Here is a 24,688-nt window from a genome sequence, read left to right on the forward strand (position 1 = left end):
GCTGCTGGGTTCGCGAGTGTTCAGTCTGAACAAACTTTCTGTCAAGAGAAAATACTAACCCTAACCCTAACCCTCATCTTGTGTGAGACTGAAAAACACGGGTCAGTCTGCGCTGGTCCGGAGCGATCTGGTGCCCGCGGTCCGCTGAAGTAGAACGTGCGCTCCGGGGGAGCTGGCGTGGGTGGGCGGCTGTGCCGCTGCGCTCCGGTCGCAGACGTCCTTCGACCCGCTGCCTTGTTTGCGAAGGTGTCAGGGTAAGACACAATCCTGTGCAATTTAAAACCGAAGCCCAGGGGGCACCTGGGTGGCTCAGTGGGTTAAAGCCTCTGCCTTCGGCTCAGGTCATGATCTCAGGGTCCTGGGGTCGAGCCCCGCATCGGGCTCTCTGCTCAGCGGGGAGCCTGCTTCCCCCTCTCTCTCTGCCTGCCTCTCTGCCTGCTTGTGATCTCTGTCCTTCAAATAAATAAATAAAATATTAAAAAAAAAAAAAAAAAAAAACAAAACCGAAGCCCAGCACGCGTTCTGTTGTCTTGGAGAAGAGTCCATTGTTCATACCTGGTGATCCGACGGCAGTGGGGCGTGCATGGGGTCCGGCTGTGAGCCAGGGTCGCGCTTCGGTTTGAGGAAAGATGAAGTGTGTGTAAATCGAGAGTCTCCTTACGCTGAAAGCTACATCCTCTCTGTCCCACATCTGCAGCCTGGGGTCAGGGGGAGGACAGAATCGCACGGTACACTAATGTTTGGGGTTCAAACGGCCAAAAGTATGGACATACAAAAGTATGGACACTTTAAAGTATGGACTAGGAAGGCTGCTGATGTGACCAGAGAGACTGGATTTGATTTCTGGAACTGACAAGTTCTGCCCCCTTGAGTCAAAGGAAGTAGTTTAACCAAGGCCACAGAAAGCTCAGAATCCGCTTGAGAAACAATGTCCCTAGTTGTCGGGCAGTGGCAGGGGCATTCAGGACGGTAATGTAATAAGGCTTCTGAGCTAAGGGCGATATGCCAAAGCCTTCTTAAAAATTACGTAGATGTATGAAGTTTCCTTTGAAAAAATTTAATCTAATTATTCTGTATATTTCCTTAGCAGCATTCTAGTTCCTTTGATTTTGGTTAGGGTTTTATCAATTCAGTGAATTAACCTTTATTTCATGTAAGTTATAAGGCTTAATATTTTGGTCAATATCTAATTAATGAGCATTTGGAAAACCTTTTCTAAACTTCGAACCTTTTTCTGTAGGTGCCTCTCTCATAGCATTGTTGGTACTTGTTGATATGAAGGAAAATCTGGGGAACCCTGACCTTGAGAAGTGGGTGTGGGGTGCTTAACCATGGTCAGTTTCTCTCCCCAGGTGGCAATTTGGCCCCAGTGACCCAGCCCCTAGTTTATTGCCGATGATTAATATGTAAATCACTTCCACAGCTTAAGCTCCTTTCAAGCTTTTGAGGTTTCCAAAGTAAAAATTTTCTTCCCAGTATTTTAGAAACTTAATTTAAAATAAAATTGTCTTATTAAGGACATTTTCAGATGTTTTAATCACTTTTTTTTAAAGATTTTATTTGTTTATTTGATAGAGATCACAAGCAGGCAGAGTAGCAGGCAGAGAGAGATGGAGGAAGCAGGCTCCCCACTGAGCAGAGAGCCCAACGCGGGGGCTGGATCCCAGGACCCTGAGATCATGACCTGAGCCCAAGGCAGAGGCTTTAACCCACTGAGCCACCCAGGCACCCTGTTTTAATCACTTTTTAAAGAAAATTTTAAGCTAAGTTTCTTAGCTCAAGGTTTGGCAGCCATTCTCTTTCAGGAGGAAACTTGAGTATTCTTAGAGAATCGGCTTCGCCTTGGGATTCAAGAGACTCAAAACTTTTATGAATGTTCAGATGCTAACTATGATTTAAAAGTTAAAAGGCCTATTTAGTAATGACCTGTATTTTCATAACTTCAGCGTCAGATTGATGCCAATGTCCTGAGCAGATGGTGCTCTCTGTATCCCTTATGGCACAGGAGAGAGATGGGTGGGCCATGATTTGATGCTAAGGACAGGAACGGAGGGTTATGTCTAAATTGTTATTGATATTTGTTGACTCTGACAGAGAAATTCACTGTACGTAACTATGACCAGGCAATATGACTGCATCAGAAATTTAATAAAGTCTGTGCTAAAACAAAATATATGGAGTCTCGTGTAGTTCAGCTGAACCCGAAGGCATCCGGGCCGTGACCAGGCTGCTGAACCCCCAGAGTACAGGGCTTAGAGACCCACTCTGTGGTGTGCAGGCCCTGCAGACGAGATCTGAATTCCCAAGTCCCATAGCCCCCTTTCCGTGTTTACAAAAAAGGCTGCGACCTTTCCCCACAGCAGGATGTTTGCAATAGCAGCTCTCAACTGTGGAATTTGCTTACTTGACTGGCTCAGTTCTGCTTGCTTGATAGGGTTCACAGCAGAAAGTCTTCTGGGGATATTTATGTACTATTTACCAAGTTTTAGTTGCATGTGTCAGAAAATCTGATCCAAATTGGCTTTAGCAGAAAGGGAAAACGTGATGGGCCAAGTGACTGGGCAGTCCCAAGCTGCTGTGGCTTTAGCTGTTCCCTAGTCCTGGGCTCCAACCGGGCCAGCAGAGCCCCCATTCTCTCTGCAGCTCTGGGGCAGTGTCCTTCTGCATGGCTGTGCTCTCAGGCTCTCCCCTTGTGGTGACAAAATCTTGGAGCAAGCCCAAAGGGAAGTGCCTGGAAGAGGAATTCCAGCAGCTCCACACAAGCCCTTGGTGAGATGCTGACGGGTCAGCTTTGGTTTGAAGCTCTGCTGTGGCCCACGATTTGTTCTAATTTGCACACTTGGGTCACCTGCTCCATTCCAGGGATGGCGTCTGTGAAAGGGGTGAACTGTGCTGGTTCTGAAATGAGACAGAGGCATTCAGGAGGAGCAGGAAGACATTTCTGCCCCAGTTTGCTAATCCAATGCAGGAAGTTGTCGTGAGTGCCCAGACATATGCACGAGGCACTGCAGGGCACAGATCACTCAACCTCCTGCTTCTGGCCCGTGAGGCTTGTAGTTTAGTGGTGCAAAAAGAAAAAGTTGGGAGCACAAAGGAAGTAGGAAGAGAAGACAGTTGGGTGGGTGTGAGCTTCAGATCACAAACTCAAGTGCTAAAAATATGAAAACGTGTCTTGAGCCCTGGTTTTCTGTCCGATTTGTGTCTCTGCCTTCTCCCTGGAGGTAGTCGTGTTTCAGGCCAATGCCAGGTCTGGGCTAGCACTGCCCACTCAGATTTGCTTTGGATCTTCAGGTGCTACTGCCCCTGGAGATGCTGCTGAGCTGCCCCTTGCTGTATGCGCAAGGCTCTGACAGTCCCGGCCAAGAGGACAGTGCAGTGTCCTCCTGCGGGCAGGACTGCCGGCCCTCCCGTGCCTCCTGGGCTGGCAGGAGCTTCATGGGGTGAGCCCTGTTGGCCCTGGGCATGCAGGGGGCTGCAGCCCTGGTCTCATGGCCATCAGACCCCCTTGGGTTTCCTTCCCTGTTCTCATCCTCCCTTTCTTTAGAGGATGTGGGAAGGGCTACTTGAAGGCGCTGCACCATGAACTTGTCCCTTGCTTCCCTCTGGCCCTCATCTCTCGCGAGGTCTGGGAAATATTATAACATCTAAGAGGCAGAGAAATGTTCTATTACTCAGCACATTTTTTTTTTTCTAAATCCATTGGATTTTGTATGTATATGAACTCCGTCTAGTCCTCACAGGGATTTGACCTCTAATTCCCAAAAGCTGTACAAATACTTTATACAGTTAACACGTGTCGGGTGTCGGTGTCCAGCCTCGGCAGGTCCAGGTGTCCCAAAGGAGGGGCAGTGTCGGCGAGAGGAATGAGAGGCCAGACAGAGAGTTCTGGTCAGTAGTCAGGCATCTCCGGTTTATTGCCGCTCAGTGAGTGCCTTATGTAGGCAGCTTACTTGGGGCAGGGGTTACATTCGTGCAAAGGACATCACAGGACTCAAGCACTCATCAGACAATTTCTCTTTGTTCAGCACGTGTTATTCTAGTTCAGCTATAATGGGTACAGGCTGGCGCCAGGGATGGGGACAGGGTCTTGCTTCTTGAGCAATCACGTCCCTCAGAAAGCCATGGGAGGCAGCACAAATATGTGCTTTTTGGTCACTTATTCTGGGGTCTGCAGGAAAACAGGGTATAGGTTAATGGAAAACGAGAAGCTATCTGGAGAAGCTAAGTATATAGGAGGGAAGCAGGGACGAAAAGGCGTTCCCTTTGCAGCAAGCAGGGTGTGTATCAGTGGCTCGGCTGTGAGGCCTTGGACAGACATCAGCCCAGGGAGGAAACCGTCTATCACGGTGCGCATCTAAAGTTCTCCAGTGTCCGAGGTGCAGAATAATTCACCTCCTTGAGGCTGCTCCGGCCCGTGAGCCCGAGAGATGTTTGCAGTCGATTAGCAAGGGGCTCTTTGTTTGAGAGAGACATGGGGATGAGAGGAAAAGGCAAGAGACTATCAGGCCGTGCTTATCTGCCGGCGATCCGGCCCTTGGCAGGATTAGGCCTGCATCAGTTCAAACCCTAACCTAGTGGGGCAGTGCCCTCGACCAGGCCTTCTGGCTCCCAAGAGTCGGCCGCTTTACCGTGTGTCATTATGGCGTGTGCTGGAGATGCCGCAGGTAGGAAGATAGTCAGAGTACTTACCCCATGCGCTTGCCTTGTTGCGGAGGAGACGTACAAGAAAGACTACGATAGGCAGACGGGTGACAGGGCGGACGGATAGATATGTGGATACAGACAGACAGGAGCCCCTGATTGATAGATGTGACAGATACAGGTGCAGACAGATGTGTGTGGTTGACCTATAGCGTAAGGATGTAGGCTGTAGTGCAGACTAAAGATGATGGGAAGACTCGGAGGTAAGCGATGGCATGCCGTTCTCTGAGCTATTACTTAAGTGGAACATTTCTGTGGAGAAGTGACCATAGGGGTTCAGGACGAGGAACCAAGACACCAGGCAGGAGGCTTGGGGTAGCTGCCGCGAGAACTGGTCATGTTTTGGGCCAGGCTGGTGGTGAAGAGGAGGAAAAGGGTGGGGGCCGGGGGACAAGGGGACCCTGGCGAGAGACTGAGGAGGAGCCCTGGCCCCTGGCTCTTCACTCTTTCCTGCGGGTAGATCAAGGCCATGCCAGCAGCCGTGGTGGCTGCCGGGTCCTTGTGAGAACCCAGAAACCAGACCTGGGGGCAGGTTTGTCCCTGGGCTCCGCAGGTCACTGCCTGGTTGGCGGGAGCCCCGGTGGAGAAGCTCCGCAGCCCCAGGAAGGTCAGCCCCGGAGGCGGCAGGAGACGGAAGGCTGCCTCGTCGACCCACCGCCGCGTTCCTGCTCGACGGCCTGTCCACGCGCTCAGCCCCGGCAGCAGCTCCGTGATCTGAGGGGTGTGCAGAATGGTTTCACTTAGAAGCAGCATTTTAAGTTGGTCTTGAAGAATGAGTTACATCTCCAGAGGCCACAGGTTGGCCATGATTTTCCTTAAAGGGCCGGATAGTACATATATTAGGGTAAACAGGCCAAGAAACAAAATTTGAGGTTATATGTAGACACTTCCACAACAAGACAGAAAACAATGACCAGTTTTTTTAGTTGATAAAAAGTGAAGTATAGTGATTGAGAAATTTTCTTTGTAATGCAAGTCTTGTGAGGAGTCAGATGTGATCATGTGGGAGAACATGTTGCTACTTGAGGTTCAAAGTTAATGTTCCTTCTCATCAAAGGAAATCACGCATGTTCAGCCAGAACTGATCTTACCGGTTATATCCGTGAGAAGGTGTTTTCACACAAAATATTATTATCCTTTGATTTAATTTGTTTAGCTGTCAAAAATGTAAAAAATCTTCTTACCTCCCAGCCCATAGGTGAATAGATGGTGGCTGGACTTGGCCCAGGGCCACCATTGGCCGACCCCGGGGCGGGGGGTCCCTTTCCCACTTCCTGCCCCTCAGCTCCCAGGGTGCCCTTCAGTGTGGGCTCCGGGATCAGCAGCAGCAGCCCTTAGAGGATGACTCCTTTCAGGCAGGCACAGGGACAACCTTCCCCAGTAGTGACCGTGGGAGGGACATCGCCAGAGACCGAAAGGGGTCAGCTGTGTGGCGAGAGGATGCCGGTAGAGCCCACCCAGCCACAGGCCCAGGAGAGGCCCCTGTACTCAGAAACCAGAGCTCCACAGCTCCTGTCGGCACCCAGACGCCAACCACAGGCCCGCGCCACTGGCTGCGGGCGGCCTGCCCCCCAGCGGATGGCCCACCAGCCCCTGAGCAGGTCCAGCCTGGGAGAACGTGGCCATCCTCTCCAAGGAGTGTGCACCTCTTCCAAACCCGTCCTTGCTGAGCGCTCCCTCAGCCCTGGGCACCCATCCAGGGCGAGTCACTCTTGCTGATGACCGCGCTTGCAACCTGCTGTTCCCGTTCTGATCCCGGCTCACCCCGGGCGGAGCTCCAGCTCTGGAGGAGGTGGGGGGGAGGTCGTTGCCCTGGAGCTCGGGCGCCCGAGGACAGCACGGGGTAGGGCCCTAGAGCTCCCCGTCGCTTTTGGGACACACTGAGAGCGTTGGTGTGGAGAAGGTGCATCTTTTTAAATGTTTTACGTTTAATAGTCAAAGCTGCTGCTTGGCTCCTCTTAGAAGGACTTGCACTGGTGTGTGAGGAAACCCCGTAACCGAGAGCGTTAGTGGAGGCGGGACCGCACTCGGTGTCAGTGCCCACATTCCCGCCTCTCCAGACCAGTGAGCGGACAGCATGGATGCAGGACAAGCCAAATCGTAAGTCCGAGAATGAAAGTCGCAGGCACTTCCCCACCATCTTTCTTCTTCAGAGAGCAGAAGTGATGTTGGAAACGTGGTGGTTGGGGTGATATCAGCTGTGGTAAACAGCCTCCAGATCGCAGTCACTTAGTCCAGCAAGAGCCACTCCTTCAGGGACCACAGTCCAGTGTGCGTGTTGGGTCCGGGCCGCTCTCCCCGGGCGCTGACCCGGGGACTCTGTCCATCCCTCTCGGGGCTGCGATAGCGACAGGAGAGGGAGGATGGAGAGAAGTGCCGCTGGGACAGGAGTACCCGGGTGGGCGGGCGGCCGGCCGTCCCAGCCACACAGCCTGGGACACGGAACCTCTGGGCGCCACTGGTCTGTCCCACGAAAGGTGCGCCGAGCTGCCCCGTCTCCGGCAGCACAGGAGTGAGGAACTCAGACACCCCATCCGGTTATAATGTGAGTGACAGCGGGGCGTGTACCTTAGGGGCAGGCCACTCTGTGGTAGTTCTCCAGTTACGTCTCCCGACTCACACCCCCTCTCCTCTTCAGCCACCAAGAGGGAGACGAAGCCACTGCCGTCTCAGTGCATGCCTACCTCGTGGCTTTTAACTCCTATCCGCTGGCCCCGTCCTGTACTGGAGATGTGGAAAACTGGAGGCTGGAAACGCCCCTTCCCATATATGTATTTTATAGGTCATGGGGAATTAAAAAACCAATTGTATGTCATTAGTGTGTCAGCTGGAGTCATGGCTAAAAACTACCTCCATAAAATGGACTTTAAAGGCCCAAATGTCTTTATAACTATGGAAATTGGAATTTTTCTAGTTTGTATTTTTTCTGAGACTCTCTAAATCCAAACTGTACAATCAAAGCATTAATAATAGGACAGATTTAAAGGTTGCTAGTAAGTTGACATAATTTTGAATGGCTGTCTTAAGATTGCTTCCCTGTACAAAAATTACATGCTTCTGAAGATTTTTCTGTGTTCATCTCTGTTCTTAGAAGGAACCATTGCCAATAAAAGGAGCAGTCCCAAAAGACTATCAGCTTTCAGTATCTCAGTACCGTCGTGAAGATGGAATAGTTTCGTTTCTAAATAAGTACATGACTGAGAAGATGAGGAGTAACTCTCTATTAGCTCCTAAAAATTCAGATCCCAGAACTATCTGTGTCATCCAAATGCAAACCATAACAGAAAAGTGTTTAGTGTGCAGCCTCCCACCCAGTCCTCTCCTTGGAATTCTGTTCATGCCTGTTTGCCTATGTGTGCGGGGCCAGGGGTGGGGGGTGGGGTCTCTGTGTATGCACAAGAGTGTGTAAACGGTAAGCGTACAGTTTCTGCTTTTCCATGCCTCTTTATGCAACGAATGTTGCTGGCCCTGCGAGGTCAGATTCGAAATGATAGACAACTTATGGGGTCATTATCCGTAATATAAATGTTTACAGCAGGGGTCATAAGGTGCCACTAATATAGCAAATACTTAATTACATAATATTCAGCTTCTGCCGACCAGTCTTCATTATACAATATTTCAGACCCACAAGGGACTATTGAGGATAACATAATTAACACGCACGGCCCACTACACAGTGAAGGGAGAAAAGTACAAGCCTCAAGCAAGTCCCCTCCAGAAGCCTTCCCTAGGACCACCCCAACCCCGAATCCAATAGCATTATACTTCGATTATACATATGTATATTTTATACATAAATTTTACACACAAATATATGTATTTTGTTATAAATTCTATATTTTATATAAAACATATTCTTATTTTTGTTCATGCCTCAAAACGTTGCCGTGAATGTCACAATACTCCGTATGTCTTCGTGCAGCTGTTTTTCCTTCTGTTGTTCCCACTTTCCCGCGCTGGCGCGTGTCTGCCAGTCGGTCGGTATCTGTGGAGAACGGGCTTGAGGGCCACACCGGACCGTATTGATTCAGCCTCTTCTTGAGGGAAATCGTGTCCTTCCTTGAATGTGTGTGTTTCTATGTGTTCTTCTTCGTTTGCTCGGGGGGGCACTGCCTCAGCGACCCCTCTGCACGCGTGGTGCTGGTTCCAGGCGCTGCACACTGGCGGGAACTGATCCACTGTGTGCAGGGCCAACCCCCTCCTAGGCCTGCAGGGCCCCTTCTCCTGGGCTCTCGGGCTTGCAGGGCCTGTAGGTGCTCCACGGCTGCTGGCTCCGCTGTCCTCCCTCCTCTGTGTCCCACAAGGAAACTCATCTCTGGATTCGGGTCCACCCACCCAGGTAGCCCAGGATGAGCTCCCCATGGGACCTTCGTTACATCTGCAAAGACCCTTTTTCCACACAAGGTCCCATTCTCGGGGTTTAGGTGGACACGAATTTGGGGACCAGCATTCAACTCACCACGGCCTCAGTGAGCACACCTGGGGACCTTTACGGGCGACTTCAGCGGGGAGTGAAGTAGGTGGGTTGTAGGGACAGCCCCGCCTGCCGTCCTCCCTGGGGCCCTCCTCCTGTCAGGACCCGCACACGCACCGGCAGACCGTCCGGTGCCTGTCGACCCAGGAAATGAGCACAGGTGACTCGCGGTGGCCTTACAGGGCACGTCCAGCTTTTCAGGTGGTTGCCGGCCCCAGAGTTTTCCTCTTCTGTGAATCAGCTGATTAAACACTGTGCCCAGTTTTCCGTTGTGCTATGTGTGTTTTTACTGATTTTTAAAAGATCTCTCTGCATTCTGAACCATAGATAGCCGCCCTTTATTCGTATGACAGATCTCTTCCGGCCTCTCCCTTGTATTGTATTTTCAAATGTATGTGGACACACTTTTTCTTGACTTTACTGTAGCTGAATGTATCTGTAGTTTCCTATTACTGTTGTGCATTGTTTAGGGCAACCCTCCATTGCCCAGATAATAAAGATATTTTCCATTACTTTTATTCTAAAAGTATTAAACTTTACCTTTAGTATTAAGGCAATCAGGTATTGAATTTTTTTGTGTATGATGCGATATTATAATTAAATTTATTTTGGTTTTATTTGAATGACCAGTTGTTCCAGAATAATTTATTAAACTACCACGTCATCTCTGTCATATATTTTTAAGTATGTGAGTACATATATGAATATATTTTCCTTGCTTTTGTCACGAAGGTGACATTTTTAAGTGCTGTGGATTATTCAGTAAGTTGTGTTGTGTATGTTAAAAATATGAGGTTCTTCCTATCCTATGCCAATGTAAGTTTGAGATGGACCAAATATTTAATGTAAAATAGAAGCTCGGGTAGAGAATGTGGAATATTGGCTGTATCAGTTTTGTTTTTGTTTTTGTTTTTAATCAAGGCCTTTAGTCACAGTAGTAGAAAGAAAAAAAATAGTAGAAAACCCAGAGAAATATTGCCATATAAATAAAAACAAATGCTGAAAACTCTAAATAATTTTTTTAAAAAAGCAAATTGAGACATAGACTTACAACATGATTAAAATTATGGGCAAAAGGAGTATGGAACCAGAAAAAGTCAAAGTATATGAACAGAAAATATGTGAAACAGGAAATATAATAAAACAAAAGAAAAATTCGCTAGTATTCAGATAAATTCAAATAAAATTTGTCATCCTGTTTTTCTGATGTACGGACTTTGCCTTTCCCAGGGTCAGCCATAACAGTGGAGTTTTTTATGGCAATACTCAGTGGTTCTAAATGTGGGTGGTGTTTTGGGGTGCCAGTCAGTTAAACTCGGGTAGTATTTTGGGGAGACAGTTCAGCAGTGTAATAACCTTTACCGTCACTTGGAGAGTGAAAGCGCGCGGGGAGGTTCGTGACAGAGAAACGTGCCGCCCCGTTCTGTAAACCCTAGAAACTGGCAAAAGAGAGTGGGTGTCTGCTCGCACAAGTGGGGCTCCCGCTGAGCGTGTCTGGGACCTCGGAGGAGGCCGGAGCCAGAGGCCGCCTCTTCTCCTGCCTGAAGGCACCTCCCCGGGCGGCTGGGGCCGGGACGTCCGCCGGGGCGGGCTGCGCGCGCTGTGAGACAGACGCAGGCCCCGGGGCCGGGCCAAGGGCGAGCTCCAGCACTCTGTGAGGGGACCCCACCCATCCCCGTGTGTGCGGTCGAGCCAAGAGCCACCACCAGGGAGCCAGGAGGTGACCCGTTTCGGTTCAGAGCCGGAGGGGCAACAGCTCCCGCATCCGGGGGCGAGCGCGTGAAGCCCGAGGGCGCGGGGAGAGCCCGGGGAGCCGCGCCTGGCTGCAGGGCTCCGTCCCCAGCGCGCGACAAGCGCCCAGCCTCTCGCAAAGCAGGCCTTGGGAAGACCGAGCTGACGCGGGACTCCCGGCACTGCCTGCTCCCGCGGCATCGGCCCCAGAGACGACGACAGAGTCTGGACACTCCACGCGGCCACATCCACCGGGTCCGGCAACCGTCCGGTTTTGCTAGAAGTGGGTAGAAACAGGAAAATCTAACCCATATCTAGGAGAAAGATCTGTCAAAAGCAAATCCTGAAAGGCCAGAGATGATGCAATTATCAGACAAGGATAAAAAAAACACCTTTTAAAATATGCTCAAGCATTTAAAGAGCAACCAACATCTATTGAGAACAGAAACGGAAAGAACCGAAGCAAGTGAACTTCAGAGCTGAAAACGTCGTCTTTGCAATAAAAAAGGCATTTGATGGCCTGAGCCACAGACTCGACATCGGCGCCTCGTGGTCTCCTTGGCTCTTCAGATCGCTTTTCTTGTGAGAAGGGCGATCCGTCCCCACAGACTTCGGCTCTGGGAGGGTTGTCTGTGCATTTTGGGGGACAAACCCGTGCTTGCGTGACTCGAGGACACCCGGGCAAGCCTGAAAGCTGGGGCTGTGCGGACACAGGAGTGGTCGCTCACTTCCCGAGTCTCAGAATTTTACTCACAAGGAGAATCTATGCAGATAGTTCAGTATTTTGACAAAAGCATCCAGATAAATTTTGTATTTTTTATTATACAGAGTTGTAAGTAACATCTTTTGTTAATTCTTCAAATTTTAATGTCTTTTAACTAGTATTGCGGTGAGCTAAGAATTACAGAGAGCAGACATGTAATTAGGAGATTGGGCCAGACTTTGTTTAAGATCTTTTAGAATCCCAGGATTTTATAATTTCTGGGGTTTTGAGAATTTAGGGTTTCTCAATCTCAGAGTGAATTGACGTTATCAGGAAAACAGAGATGAGACAATAATTTGAGGGTCCCCGGGTCACTTCTTTTGTCTAGAAGGATGGAATTGGTCAATGCTCGGTTGTGCGTGAGAAAAACTGAAATCATAAATACATTTCTAACTCCTGTTTACTAGATTTTTTTCATTAAAATCTCCTTTTTTAATCTTTCAGTGAATAATCCTATACCTTCCAATTTGAAATCGGAAGCAAAAAAGGCTGCTAAAATTCTAAGAGAATTCACGGAAATAACTTCCAGAAACGGACCCGATAAGATCATTCCTGGTAAATAAAATATGTGCCTCTCGTTTCTCTGTGTTGCGTTGTGTTAGTTGCTCGGTGCACTCAGATGGAGGCCCCAGGGGCAGCAGGCCCGCAGAGCACTGCTTTCCTCCTGCTGGTCTGCTGGCTGGGCTCCTGAGGCGCCCACCCTCCCCCCACCCTCCGCCCCTGTGGAGGCCCCCTTCCGGCCTCCTCCTTGTGCCTACTTGGGCTTCCCCAAACTCCCGTCATCATCCTCGGTTTCTGAGGCCTTTGCAAGCTTATCTTGCAGAGTCACTAGCCAATCTCAGAAACCAATTTTAACTTTGGGTTTTCTTTTTTTGAGGTCAGGTATTTTTACGTTTTGTAGGGGTTGGAGAACACATGAATCAATCATTCCTAACCCAGCTGTGCGTGAGATTCTTTGGATCATTAAAATAACAGCACCTCTACACACCGCCCCCCCCCCCAAACCTGCGGAATACACCCTGGGAGCAGAGTGGCCTGGACGGGATTGTGGCGGAAGCAGGAGGCCAGAGGCCAGAGATGGGCTTTTGGGAACCGGCTGCTCCCGTTATTCCTACGGGTGGTTCCAGGAGCAAAGATTCCTATGCAAACCGGCTTGGGGACTGCTTCAAGCTGCTTTCCCTCTTAGTTAATCAGGGGCCTGGGAGATGGATCCTGCATCACAAAACGGATTTAACTTCCTTTTTTAAAACTAGTTTAATTTCTTACACCAGATTTTTTTAAAGTTGTTTAGCAGAACTTTAAATGTTAAAAACGTTTAATTTGTTGTTGTAATAATATTATTATATTTAATATATAATACTATGTAAATATTATTATTAATTATCATTTGGGTCCAGACACTACTACTCCCATCATGAAGACGGTGCTCTGAGGAGCCTTGCTACCCCACGTGCAGACTGGGCCAGCGCTGGGCATCGCCTGGGTTCTTGTTAAAAACGCAGGACCTCAAGGCACCACTGAGGCCCAAGGAGTCAGAATCTGCATTTTTCACAAGGCCTCCAGTGATCTGTCCGCACATACCAGTTTGATAAGTGCTGTGTTAGGGCATGAAGAAAATTCAGCCAGAAAAACGGAGTCTTCGGTGGTGGTATTCTGGATAGGAGACAGCAGATCTCTGACCTGTGTGAGCAGTGTCAGCTGTATTGGCCTCAGCAAACACAGCCTGCTAGCCCAGTTTATGGGTAAATTGTATTTCCCAACATAGAAACATCGGAGTATGGATTATTTCTCAAGGAATTTGTGCAGTAAAATTCCATCAGGGAATCTGTAATCAGCGCATCTATATTATAAATGAAAAGCTAATTCACAAATTATTTAGGCATTATTGGTATTTTAGTGTCCCCAAATTTGGATGGAAAATCTATAAAAACAAACCTGACATTGAAAATATGTCCATCTACTTTTGTTCTGTCTAAATAGAGGCCGTCCTGACCGTATGGGCGTTGAGAGAGGAGAGTGAGTTGTAGGAGATGTTCGGCCAACATGTGGCTGTAGAAATAACCTTCCGTGGCAGACAGTAGGGTTCCAGCCTCATACGGTGCACCTGGAACCTCACAGAATCCCGGAGGAAGGCAGGCCCGGCCTCGTTTGCTGTGCGTTGCTGGGCTCCGAGGCTCCACACGTCTGCGTGCAGGTTTCATGCTCATGAGCGCGTTACTCGGAGACTCTGCCATTGACGTTGTGAAGTGGTGTGCACAGTGACACGAGAAACGTCGTGTTTTCTAGGGCCTCCTCAAGAGCATTTCCTTGTATTTGAGTACAGGGTCCGATTTGGCTTTCTTGGTGGAATATTGGACCAAGGACAGGACATCAAGCCATCTCCCCTTGTTATTGGGAGATGCAGTGTTGTGTGGGGGAATCCGGGGGGGCAGTGTTTGGGGGGGCGCATGTGCTGATAACTCATTCTGTGTGAGGTAACTAAGTGTGTAAACTCTGTCCTCAGTGCGCTGGGACGCACATGGTACTTGAATACTTGAACGAAAGGTAAAACTCTTCTAAAGTGGCAAATAACTTGGTTTTTCTGTGCTCACATGTAATTTTCGTGTTGGTAAAAGGTGAACCAGCTGTGTGGCTCTGAGACCCAGGCTCTGCCGTGTGCGGACGCCCTTGCTGGCTTTCTCCTTTGTACTTGGTTCCGGATGATCGCATTTCCTTTAAAACAGGAACCTGTTTTTTATGAGTTATATTCTCAATTCATTGAAATTTCCAAATTATTTGTCCTGCTAGTACATGTCCACTAAAAGAATCTCATCACGTATCCCATCTGTTGCCGGTTGTGCGTGTGTCTGGGCATCGGTTCTGTGGCCATTGGAAACAGCACAGGGAAGGGCGGGGCAGTAGGGCCATCGGGCCCCTGTGTCCTGGTGAGCGTTCTTTGGCTCACCGGTGCCGCAGAGACGGTCCTGAGAAGCCTGGGGTCCTGCCCCTCAGAGCTTCCGCGCATCCATCTGCTTACCGCCCGTCGGTTCAGGCAAGTCCACTCCAGACGCTCACCTGCCTGATGTCTCTAATTTGCAGCCCACGTCATCGCCAAAGCCAAGGGCCTTGCGATTTTGTCGGTGATAAAAGCTGGATTTCTAGTAACTGCTAGAGGAGGCAGTGGGGTCGTGCTGGCTCGTCTTCCGGACGGAAGTAAGTTGACTGTCTTCATTTTCGACACCCCTGGCAGGGAGCCTCCTAACACTGTCACCCTGGAGTGTGCACTTGGCACGTCCCGTCCACAAGGCGGGGGCTTCCAGTTCTCTCCTCCTCTTAAAATGCTAGACGAGACTTGCAGGCGTAGGTCTGGCTTTGTCTTACATGCATTTTGTACTTCTTCCATGGAGCAAATACTGAATGTGACAATATCTACATTTCTGCTGTTGGATATGAATCTTATTTTCAGCTTTGTGGTACAACTTTTCTTTTGTTCTCTGGAAGTTGATAATATCAGAGCCATCTGGAACCTTTCTGCTATTCCCGTAGGAAATGATAAAACCTGAAAGTTTTGTTTAAAGCCTGTACTTTAAAGGTGGAAGCACATCAGGACAATACAATTTGGTTTTACTTTCTGGGGTGAAATCTAACATTTGGTTCGTCAGAGATGAAATCAAAACATACTTTCCTTAATTCCCAAAGATTTAGCCGGTATTTATAGTAACATCTAAAACGTATGCACATGAGTCATAACCAACTAAAATGCTTTTTATACTGATTTAACATTCTCATTTTGCTCATATAATTGAACATATTTCTCTCTTAATAGATGTTTTTGGTGTAGGTAAGTTAATTTTAATCTGGAAGAGAGCGTAGGACAATGACCGTAGATACATCTGGGAGTTTGTGGGGCGTGTGGCCACTGAACCTCGGTGGCTAGGTCCACTGTGTCCTGTGATGTGTCCCCACAGTAAGTTGGAGTCTCTTCCCAAAGCTGTGGCCCAGCGTTTTGTGGTTCAGTCCTTGCCTATGACATGGAAACAACCAAGTTCCCTTCTTCTCGAGCACGGCACACGTTCTCCTGAGAGACCTCCAGGTCACACCAGACAAAGTGGAGGCCCACTCAGAGGGTCTTCAGTGTCTGTGAGCTGTTCCCCCCGGGGTTGGACAGGGGGGCCATCTGCAGAGGAGGAAGCCTGACAACCTCCGGGGTCTCTCAGAACCTCAGGTGGCCTTTTTTTAAAAGAATTTATTGATTTGTTTATTTATTTGACAGAGAGACACAGGGAGAGAGGGAACACAAGCAGGGGGAGTGGGAGAGGGAGAAGCAGGCTTCCCGTTGGGCAGGGAGCCAGATGCGGGGCTGGATCCCGGGACCCTGGGATCATGACCTGAGCCGAAGGCAGATACTTAATGACTGAGCCACCCAGGCGCCCCACAGGTGGCCCTTTCTACCTCCACTTCCCTCCCCGCCATCCTGAAGGCCAGCTACTCCATCTGTAATTGCCCAGATGAAACAGCAGATTCCCCAGATCCTGGCCAGATGAGCCGTCTTCAGACAGGGATGGTTCTTAACATAGGAAATGGAAAACAATTTTGGGATTATATGACATTAATTTCTGTAATCAAAACTCCCCTAAGCCTGGTAGATTAGTTCTGAATATATCCAAGCAATATCCTGTTATCTAGAATACAAAATTAGGTTTAGGAAGCTAAGAAGCCTTTCAGAAAGTACTTTATCTATACGATCCCACACTCCCCCCAACAAATTAATTTTTTCCCCTAATTCAAGTGGAATTATTGTACTTAGTTTTCAAGTGTAAGGAAATTTATCTTGTTAAAATCTTAATAATCTTGAATTTGTAGGCTATTTCTTGTTCTACTAGGTACAAAAAGACAAGTTTTTGTCTTCAGAGATTTACAATAGAAACAGTTTATTATTGTGTTACCCTTAAAAGTGATTATAATAAACTTCTCTTGACTCCTTTTGCTCTCTTATATCTATGATAAAGTTCTAACTAAAAAATAGAATTATACACCTCAATTATTTTGTAAAACATAAATATTGAGAGTTGCAGTGATCAAATGCTATATGTGTTTAGTACGTGAGGGTTCCATAATTGGATGTATTACGCACGTTTATAAAGATTAAGGGACATGGATTTGTGAGTCTGTGAGCCTCAATATCTAATACCTTTCAAACATTTTTTTAAATATTTTTTAATGTTTTATTTGACAGAGAGAGAGATCACAAGCAGGCAGAGACACAGGCAGAGAGAGAGGGAGAAGCAGACTCCCCACTGAGCAGAGAGCCCGATGTGATGCGGGGCTCGATCCCAGAACCCCAGGATCATGACCTGAGCTGACGGCAGAGACTTAACAGCTGAGCCACCCAGGTGCCCCAGCAATGTCACATTTCTTAAAGTTGTTTTGTCAACATTCTGCACATTGAATTTTGATGAAATAGATAATATCTTGTTCACAAATTTGTCTATGGTAATTGTCATAAAAATATACCTCTAGTTTCCTAATTTATGTAGCAGTTGGTGAAGGAACTTTAAAAAGCTGCTTCATACTGTAGGAAATGATGGCCCTTTGAACTTCACCCATGGTGTGTTACTAGGTGCCGGGGGTCTGGAGGAGGGTGCCGTCTGTGTGCAACCTCTGAACAGAAACCCACCCGCAGAAATGCGCTATTCTAATTCCGACCTTAGCACCTTTCAGTCAAAGCAAACTCAACTTGAATCAAAAATTTTCAGTAGTTTGACTACAGAAAGGTGAATGTAGTAGATGAAAGCTCTTAGAAAGCTTTAAACCTTGGGTTGGATCAGTGGGTGAAGTCTCTGCCTTCGGCTCAGGTCATGATCCTGGGGTCCTGGGATCGAGCCCCACATCGGGCTCTCTGCTCAGTGGCGAGTCTGCTTCTCCCTCTCTCTCTCTGCCTGTGTCTCTGCCTGCTTGTGATCTCTGTCTCTGTCTAATAAATAAATAAAGTCTTTAAAAAAAAAAGAAAGCTTTAAACCAAACTGTGGTCTTGTACCCTGATTTAATGGTGTTGTTGGCTCTTCCTTGCCTGGGGATCCATTCCTTCATTTGTAGTCTTGCTCTGTGAAATGTTGCTGTGAATTGATATTGTAATCAATAAAATACTTTTAACCAGATATATATATGCTTATTAAATAATATTAAAATCGCAGGGAGAAATGCCAGAGTCTCATTATTTTTAAAAGAAACACTGTTCATTCTCATTGTAGCATTTTTCCTTCCCATATTTGTGTGCCAAGGGGCTTTAATGTTAGAGTAACGTCTGTGTCTCTGTTTTTGTTAGAATGGTCTGCACCTTCAGCCATTGGGATAGCTGGGCTCGGCGGAGGGTTCGAAGTAGGAATTGAGGTAAGTGTGGAAACACACAATTGCGGTTTTCTCTAAAAGCAGCTGAAACTTACTGCACAGAACTTGTGAGACTACCTCCTGTTCTCCTTTCACCACCGACGGAATCCGTATTTCATTTTCCGGAGAGATGCCCTCTTAGGACTGCCCGGTGTCTCCCGTGTTCTTCATGGGGAGTAGAGCTCGGCCCGTCCACCCTTTGCTCCGCGCCCACCTTCCGCGCGTCTCTGGAACAGATACGCCTCACAGGGACCGCACTGTCTTTGGCCGCCTGTGGCTTGGGCTCGTAGGGCTGCTGATGTCCGTGGCGGGCTGTAGAGCTCGGGTCCCGGGCGCACCAGGCTTCACACAGTGTGCCTTCAGGTGCGGCAGCCCCGCGGTTGTGCCCCGTCCGGCCTGCAGATTACTTCAAGTGCCGACTTTGCATGGTTTCGTTTTGTGACTTGGCTCCTGGTGATGACGGCCTCTCGGATGGGCTCCCGGCCACAGCACCCTGTTCCCAGGGGTCATCTGGGGTTAGCATGCCTCCGCCAGCTTCTCCTGCAGGGAGATCAGGCTTGCTTCATTCTTTAACGACAGGATTGAACTTAACGGCGGAACGGGCATCCTACTCAGTGGCATCTCGTTGCAGACCTAAGAAAGCTGATCCCGTTTCCGGGTGTCCGTCTTACACTGTTCACTTGCTCTCTTGCCAGTTTGCTTTCAGGGAATCTGTTTGCTTTTCCTCTAAGCTGTGGAAACAAACCTAGAGCTTGGCCCCTCTCCCACCTCTGCGGAGCTTTGACCTGGTTCTCTCATTAGTGACATCACCAAGGAACACAGGGTCATTTTACTTTTCTTCAGAGAGAGCTGAATTGAGGTGACCCAGAAAATTAAAGGGTCATTTTTTTTTTTCCTTTAACTGGCTTTTAGAGTTTTCCCTTAACTATACTGTGATGCCACAGGTGGAGGGGACAGTACCAGTCAGGTATTCACACAGTCGGGGCCAGAGCTGTGCGCTCTCGGCCTCTGTACACACCAAGCGCTGTGCAAATCAATTTTATATGTATTACCTGAAAATGCACGTAAGAGATAGCTCACACAATCATGGGCAAAATTACTTAATTTTGCTTAAAAATGCTAGGTAATTCTGTATTATCCGACACTGCAGTCTTTAGAAACTATCCACATGTGAGGTGGAAATAACGGGTGATAGGACTCACGGTGAAGTATTTCCTAGAGTTCAGTTAGCTGGTGTATTTAGTTCGTGCTGTGGAACTCAACTGTATTTTTTTCATAAAATGATTCAAATTAAGCATTTTTAAAAGAATCTACTTGTATTGCGATCTCTATTAGGTCTTTTCAATCACGGTCTCTTTTGGTGGTATCTTCTGTAGGTCCCATGAAAAATTGATTTGAAAACATTAGAAAACGTTAAAGAACTATATGAATTAAGTAATCTTTGGAACACCAGTTTGTTTGGCCTTTGCATGTTTTACTGAGTTGTGGTGAACACGCCAAACTCTACAAAGGATTTCGGCTAAACCTTTAAACAACCATATGCGTGTGTCTCCGCACGTGCCTGCGTGTATGCAGAGTCTACGTACGGATGTGGCTCCTGTTATCATACCCACCTTAAAACAGAGAAACGAGCTAAGGTTTCAAGATGTTCAATTGTTTGCCTAAGATCCCATGATGTGCAAGAGGCAGAAGTAGGATTCACACCCAAAGAGCTAGATTTTTAGCCCAAATTCTTAGCCTCAGTAGGTATGCCTTTCCTTTTCTAGGGTATGCGTGACACACACCCTCGATCTTCAGAGGGGTAAGTGAGTGTGCGCAGGAAAAGGTGAGAGATGCAGAGTGGTCAGAACGCTGCTGGTCACCCATTTTTCGAGGAGGGGGCCTGACTAGGCTCGGGCCTCCAGCCCCGAGGGCTCTCCACGCTTCTGGGCTCTCACTGGGCTTGTGTGCCACGGCGGGGAACACCTCCTCCGTGCTGGCTTGTCTGGGGCATTATTCCCACATTCTGATTTTTGCTTTTACTTAGAGAATTAAGTCAGTAGGTGCATGAACTAATAGTTAAGTAGCTTCCTTCTGTTATTCTGAATTTCTGCCCCTAAAGGAAAGTGGACGACATGCTCTTTATCAGTGTAGACATGTGACCTTGCCAGGGACTTCAGTGTGGAAATGTCACTGAGGGCCCTGGATCTTACGCCCTGAGTCCCAGCTGGATGGGCTGTGGTTCAAAGCCTTTCTTGGCATGTGTAGTCGAAGGGAGTACTTGTAATCTTCCTGATGACCTCTGTCGGATCTCTTCTGGCTCTCACCATGACAGTCCAGTCACCTCACTAGACCTCTGTCACTGCCTACATCACAAGCCTGCCAAGAGGACCGGGAGTGTGCACGGAGCCCTCCAGTATGTGTCTGGTGCATAGTGAATGCTCAGCGGTGTTTGCTGTGCCAACCCGTGGAAAGAGCCGTGGCTTACATCCTCTGCTCAAAATAAAAATAATTCTTCTCTCTTTTTCTTTCACTGTCTACATTGAAATTCTTGCTACATCATATGGTATGTATTTTGAGTTTTAATCAGCATGTATTTTAAATGACATTTGTACATAATTATTTTTAAAGAAATGGGTCTCTTCATTTTCAGGTATCAGATTTGGTAATAATTTTGAATTATGACAGAGCAGTAGAAGCTTTTGCAAAAGGTGGTAACCTGACCCTTGGAGGGAATTTTACTGTGGCAGTTGGGCCCCTGGGAAGGTGAGTACCATAAAGTACTTTCTGGACAGCTGTTGGATAGTAATGGTTTAAAGATTATACATGGTTTTGCCCTAAGAGGAAGCTTCAATTGAAACGAAACTGGTTTATGGTTTATATATGTCCCAGAGGGTTTGAGGTTGTTTGGAAATAAGAAATTTGTAAAGCACAGCCAGTGTGATAAAATAAGAAAATCTGAAACTGGAACAAACACAAGAAACTGAATACTTCAGAAACGTAGGCCATTATATCTACTGGGATGGAACATGAAATTTACCTGTAAGCTCTGAAGGAGCCAAGTCCAATTTAATTAGCTGATAAAAGGCAGCATTGATCAAGAAAGAAAAAAGACTTTCTTCAGACTGAATTATGGAAAATTTGAAATAGAAGCTTTTCACTAGAGTGATGTGTATAGTACATAGAGTGCATTTTACCCCTCTGTTAATGGACAACTATTTTGGGGTCATTCAAGCAATGTAGAAATACTGAAAACTCAGACCATACAGTCTTCTAGAAAGGTTTCTAAATTCCATGAAAATACTCAGTGTAAGAAGAACCCACAGTCCTTAGTACTCTTAAAAGGTACATTCCTGTTTCAAGAAAGGGAGACAAAGTCGGAAAGTATCCGCTTTCTGTGTGTTCGGTACAGTGCAGTCCTCCGTATCAGCACACCCTTTTATAACGGTTTTACATAATGTGTCCTTCCCCATGCCCTGTCCTTGCTCTAGCCCACCCTAAGCACGACTAGCCCAGGCGAACAGGAAGGAAAACACAAAGGCCCGTGAAGGAAGGACAGGACGGGATCTCTTTTCTGAGCAAAGGGACATGCAGTGCAGTGCTGCTCACGTTGTCATCTTAGGGCCCGGCCCGCCGGGATTCCATGACGCAAAACCTTCTCTTTTGCAGGAATTTAGAAGGAAATGTTGCCCTGAGAAGCCCTGCCGCTGTCTTTACATACTGCAAATCAAGAGGGCTCTTTGCTGGTGTATCTTTAGAAGGCAGTTGTTTGATTGAAAGGAAAGACACTAATCGGAAGTAAGTGCAGCCCAAGTAATTCTCACAATTTCAGCAAAGTGTGGTGAGAAAAGTGACACCTCAGAGGTCCGTGTAGTGGTTCAGAGTTTACAGAGTAACCTTGTGTATTCTTTCTAACCCATCATTCGACTCGAACTGTGTATTTATTTATTTAAAGATTCAATATGAAGTAACATGTACTTAAGAAAATGTAGAAAATACAAGAAATTATTTTAAAAAAGCTTCTACTCCTTTAAGAGTAACGTGATTCACTTTTTGCTTTATTGCCTTACAGTGTTTTCCTGAGCATAAATTCCACTTGTTTGGCCACATTGGATTCTAATCATAACAGAGCCAATTACGAGTCCTTTTTTTTTCCACTTAGCAGTAGAAGAATCTTAAATATAAGTTAATAGCTCCATAATATTCGTTAGTTGGCTCTATCATTAAGTATGTTTTATACACCTTGTAGGTCAATCAAAATATTCCTAATACGAGAGGTTGCCTGTTATTGCACTCTGCCTTTGTCTTTCTTCCATAAAGCAGAGACAATTTTTGATTTTTAAAAAGGGATTTAGAGCCTGGTGGTGGGTATTAAGGAGGCACATACTGCATGGAGCACTGGGTGTGCTGCATAGACAATGAATCTTGGAACACTGAAAAGAAATTTAAAAAAATAGGGGGATTTAGAAATACTTTAACAGGTGGAAAAGAACTTCTACTTTAAACTGGCATCTGGCTAGTTTTTCCCCAAACTGTTCTTCTAAATTTCCACTAAAATATTAGTCCGGCTGCTCAGAGAAAGAGAAGAGGCTGACAGACCGAGTAACTTCTTCCAGAACCTGTCAGCGTCCCGTGGGCTGTGAGCCCGTGGCGGGGCCGCGCGGGTGCCCACCGCAAAGCCCCGGAAGGAAGCCTGCGCGGAGGAGACCGGGCGGTCCCTCAGGAGCTCCCCAGCACCCGGGACGGTCCGTCCGGCCGTGCGAGCCACGGCAGCTGGGAAGTAGGAACAGGAAAGCCGAAGGTTTGCAGAGCCGAGAGAGAGGCTGTTACTGCTGGTTTTATTCATCTGAGAAATTAGAATGAGGAATTGTTTTAGAAACTCCGATTCTAGGCCTTTGGGAGAACTTCCCATTGGAGTTCCCATAAAGCCTGAATAAACTAAACAAATATACTTGTTATTCAGTCGCAGGCGTCGACGTATGCCAGGCAAATCCTTGTATAATTTTGACACAGGCGAACGTTTTAAAGAAATGACAAAGCCATGTTTGCTGTTCCGTATTACAAAGCACCATTTTCGTAAGAAAGTTTAAAAATAAAAATCTGTACAAAGTATGCGCTTCTAGGTGTGCCGGCTTCCGTGGGGGGGGCATTTGCACACGCGTGTGTACGTGTGTGTGCGTTTGCACGTACGCGTGATGCGCTGTGCGCGTGACTGGCTCTGGGGGGAGCCGGGGCTTCGCGCGGGTGTGGAACGAGTTCACGGGAAGCGCGAGCGGCGGCGACGGGCCTGCGCGCAGGCGCGGTCCGACTTGGAACTCGAGAGAAGACCCGGGTCCCTAAGTGCCTCCTCTGACGCTTCTCACCAGATTTTACTGTCGAGACGTCCGAGCCTACGACATTTTATTCGGAGAAACGCCGCGGCCGGCGCAAGCGGACGACCTCTATGAGATTCTGGATTCCTTCGCCGCGAAGTACGAGCGCGACGGGCAACGAGCCAACGCCAGGAGAGCCGCGCAGGAGCGGAGGAGGCCCGCGGTGCGTGTCCCGTGTCCCCGCGGTGGTGTCCCCGCGGTGCGTGTCCCCGCGGTCCCGTGTCCCCGCGGTCCCGTGTCCCCGCGGTGGTGTCCCCGCGGTACGTGTCTCCGCGGTCCCGTGTCCCCGCGGTGGTGTCCCCGCGGTCCCGTGTCCCCGCGGTCCCGTGTCCCCGCGGTACGTGTCTCCGCGGTCCCGTGTCCCCGCGGTCCCGTGTCCCCGCGGTGGTGTCCCCGCGGTACGTGTCCCCGCGGTCCCGTGTCCCCGCGGTGGTGTCCCCGTGGTGCGTGTCCCCGCAGTCCCGGGACTTCCCTCACACTTCCAGTCACATGACGTTGTCGTGGAAAAGTCGAACTCGGACACGTCTTCTCTGCCAGCTTCAGGGGAGGCGCGGTTCGTTTCCCACAGAGGCCTCCCCCGGCGTATGGCTGTGAGTGGGACACAGCGACGCCCACGGTGGCCGCCAACACTGAGGCCGCAAAGGGCAGGGGCTGTGGGCTCCGAGCCCCACAGCTGACCCCGTGGTGCAGCGCGACAGCGGACGCGCGAAGCCTCGGTTGCCCCCGCCCCCCGCCCCACGCCCCGGACCGCGTGGCTGAGGCGCCTGGATGAGGCGAGCTTCCCGTGACAGGAGAGTCACCCCGCAGCCTCTTCGCGTGGCCCCCGGCCCAGCTCCTGTGGCCCTGAGGAGTGCGCGAGCCCATTAGGGCGCTCTTCTCCGCAGGTCTACAGGGTTATTCTGCCCTTAGATGCGCCAACGTAAACAAGTATTTTACAATTATGTGCATTTTTTGGCCCCTCCCAGGCTAGAGACTTACCTCCCAAGCCGCTGCCGAGCCCCCGGCCGACACCCGCACGAGCCCCGCTGGACGCTGGCTCCCAAAGTAAATGTTTGTGCTGCGGTTCAAATACGTTATTATATATTATTGTCGAGAAATCACGCTCTGTTGGCAAACTCCAGTGTCAGGTGGAAGGACTGACGGGCGCTGACGAGAAGAATAAGGCTCGGCCTCTTGGAAATACCGAAGACAAATTCTCATGGCTGGGAGCTTCTGTTCTCATTCAGAATCTGCTTCCTCCGGTTCGCAGAGCTTCACCTGAGGCGGTTTTTCGTTTCTGTTACTTGTCACTTCTCCCAA

The 24,688-nt window shown here is 48.5% G+C and overlaps 1 protein-coding gene across 1 annotated transcript in view; it reads left to right on the plus strand.

The window, feature by feature from the left end:
- LOC111154150 (SH3 and SYLF domain containing 1) overlaps positions 1-24,688 on the plus strand; it is a 32,746-nt gene that overhangs the window by 695 nt on the left and 7,363 nt on the right. Inside the window, exons 2-10 of the mRNA XM_022513565.1 lie at positions 3,292-3,440; positions 5,987-6,147; positions 12,117-12,227; positions 14,751-14,864; positions 17,977-18,041; positions 20,671-20,783; positions 21,687-21,815; positions 23,384-23,552; positions 24,355-24,433. Coding sequence (XP_022369273.1) covers positions 3,292-3,440; positions 5,987-6,147; positions 12,117-12,227; positions 14,751-14,864; positions 17,977-18,041; positions 20,671-20,783; positions 21,687-21,815; positions 23,384-23,552; positions 24,355-24,433 — 1,090 coding nt within the window. The remainder of the gene's footprint in view (positions 1-3,291; positions 3,441-5,986; positions 6,148-12,116; positions 12,228-14,750; positions 14,865-17,976; positions 18,042-20,670; positions 20,784-21,686; positions 21,816-23,383; positions 23,553-24,354; positions 24,434-24,688) is intronic.

Source organism: Enhydra lutris, unplaced genomic scaffold (assembly GCF_002288905.1).
Source record: "Enhydra lutris kenyoni isolate GAN:26980312 unplaced genomic scaffold, ASM228890v2 scaffoldscaffold35, whole genome shotgun sequence".
NCBI lineage: Eukaryota > Metazoa > Chordata > Mammalia > Carnivora > Mustelidae > Enhydra > Enhydra lutris.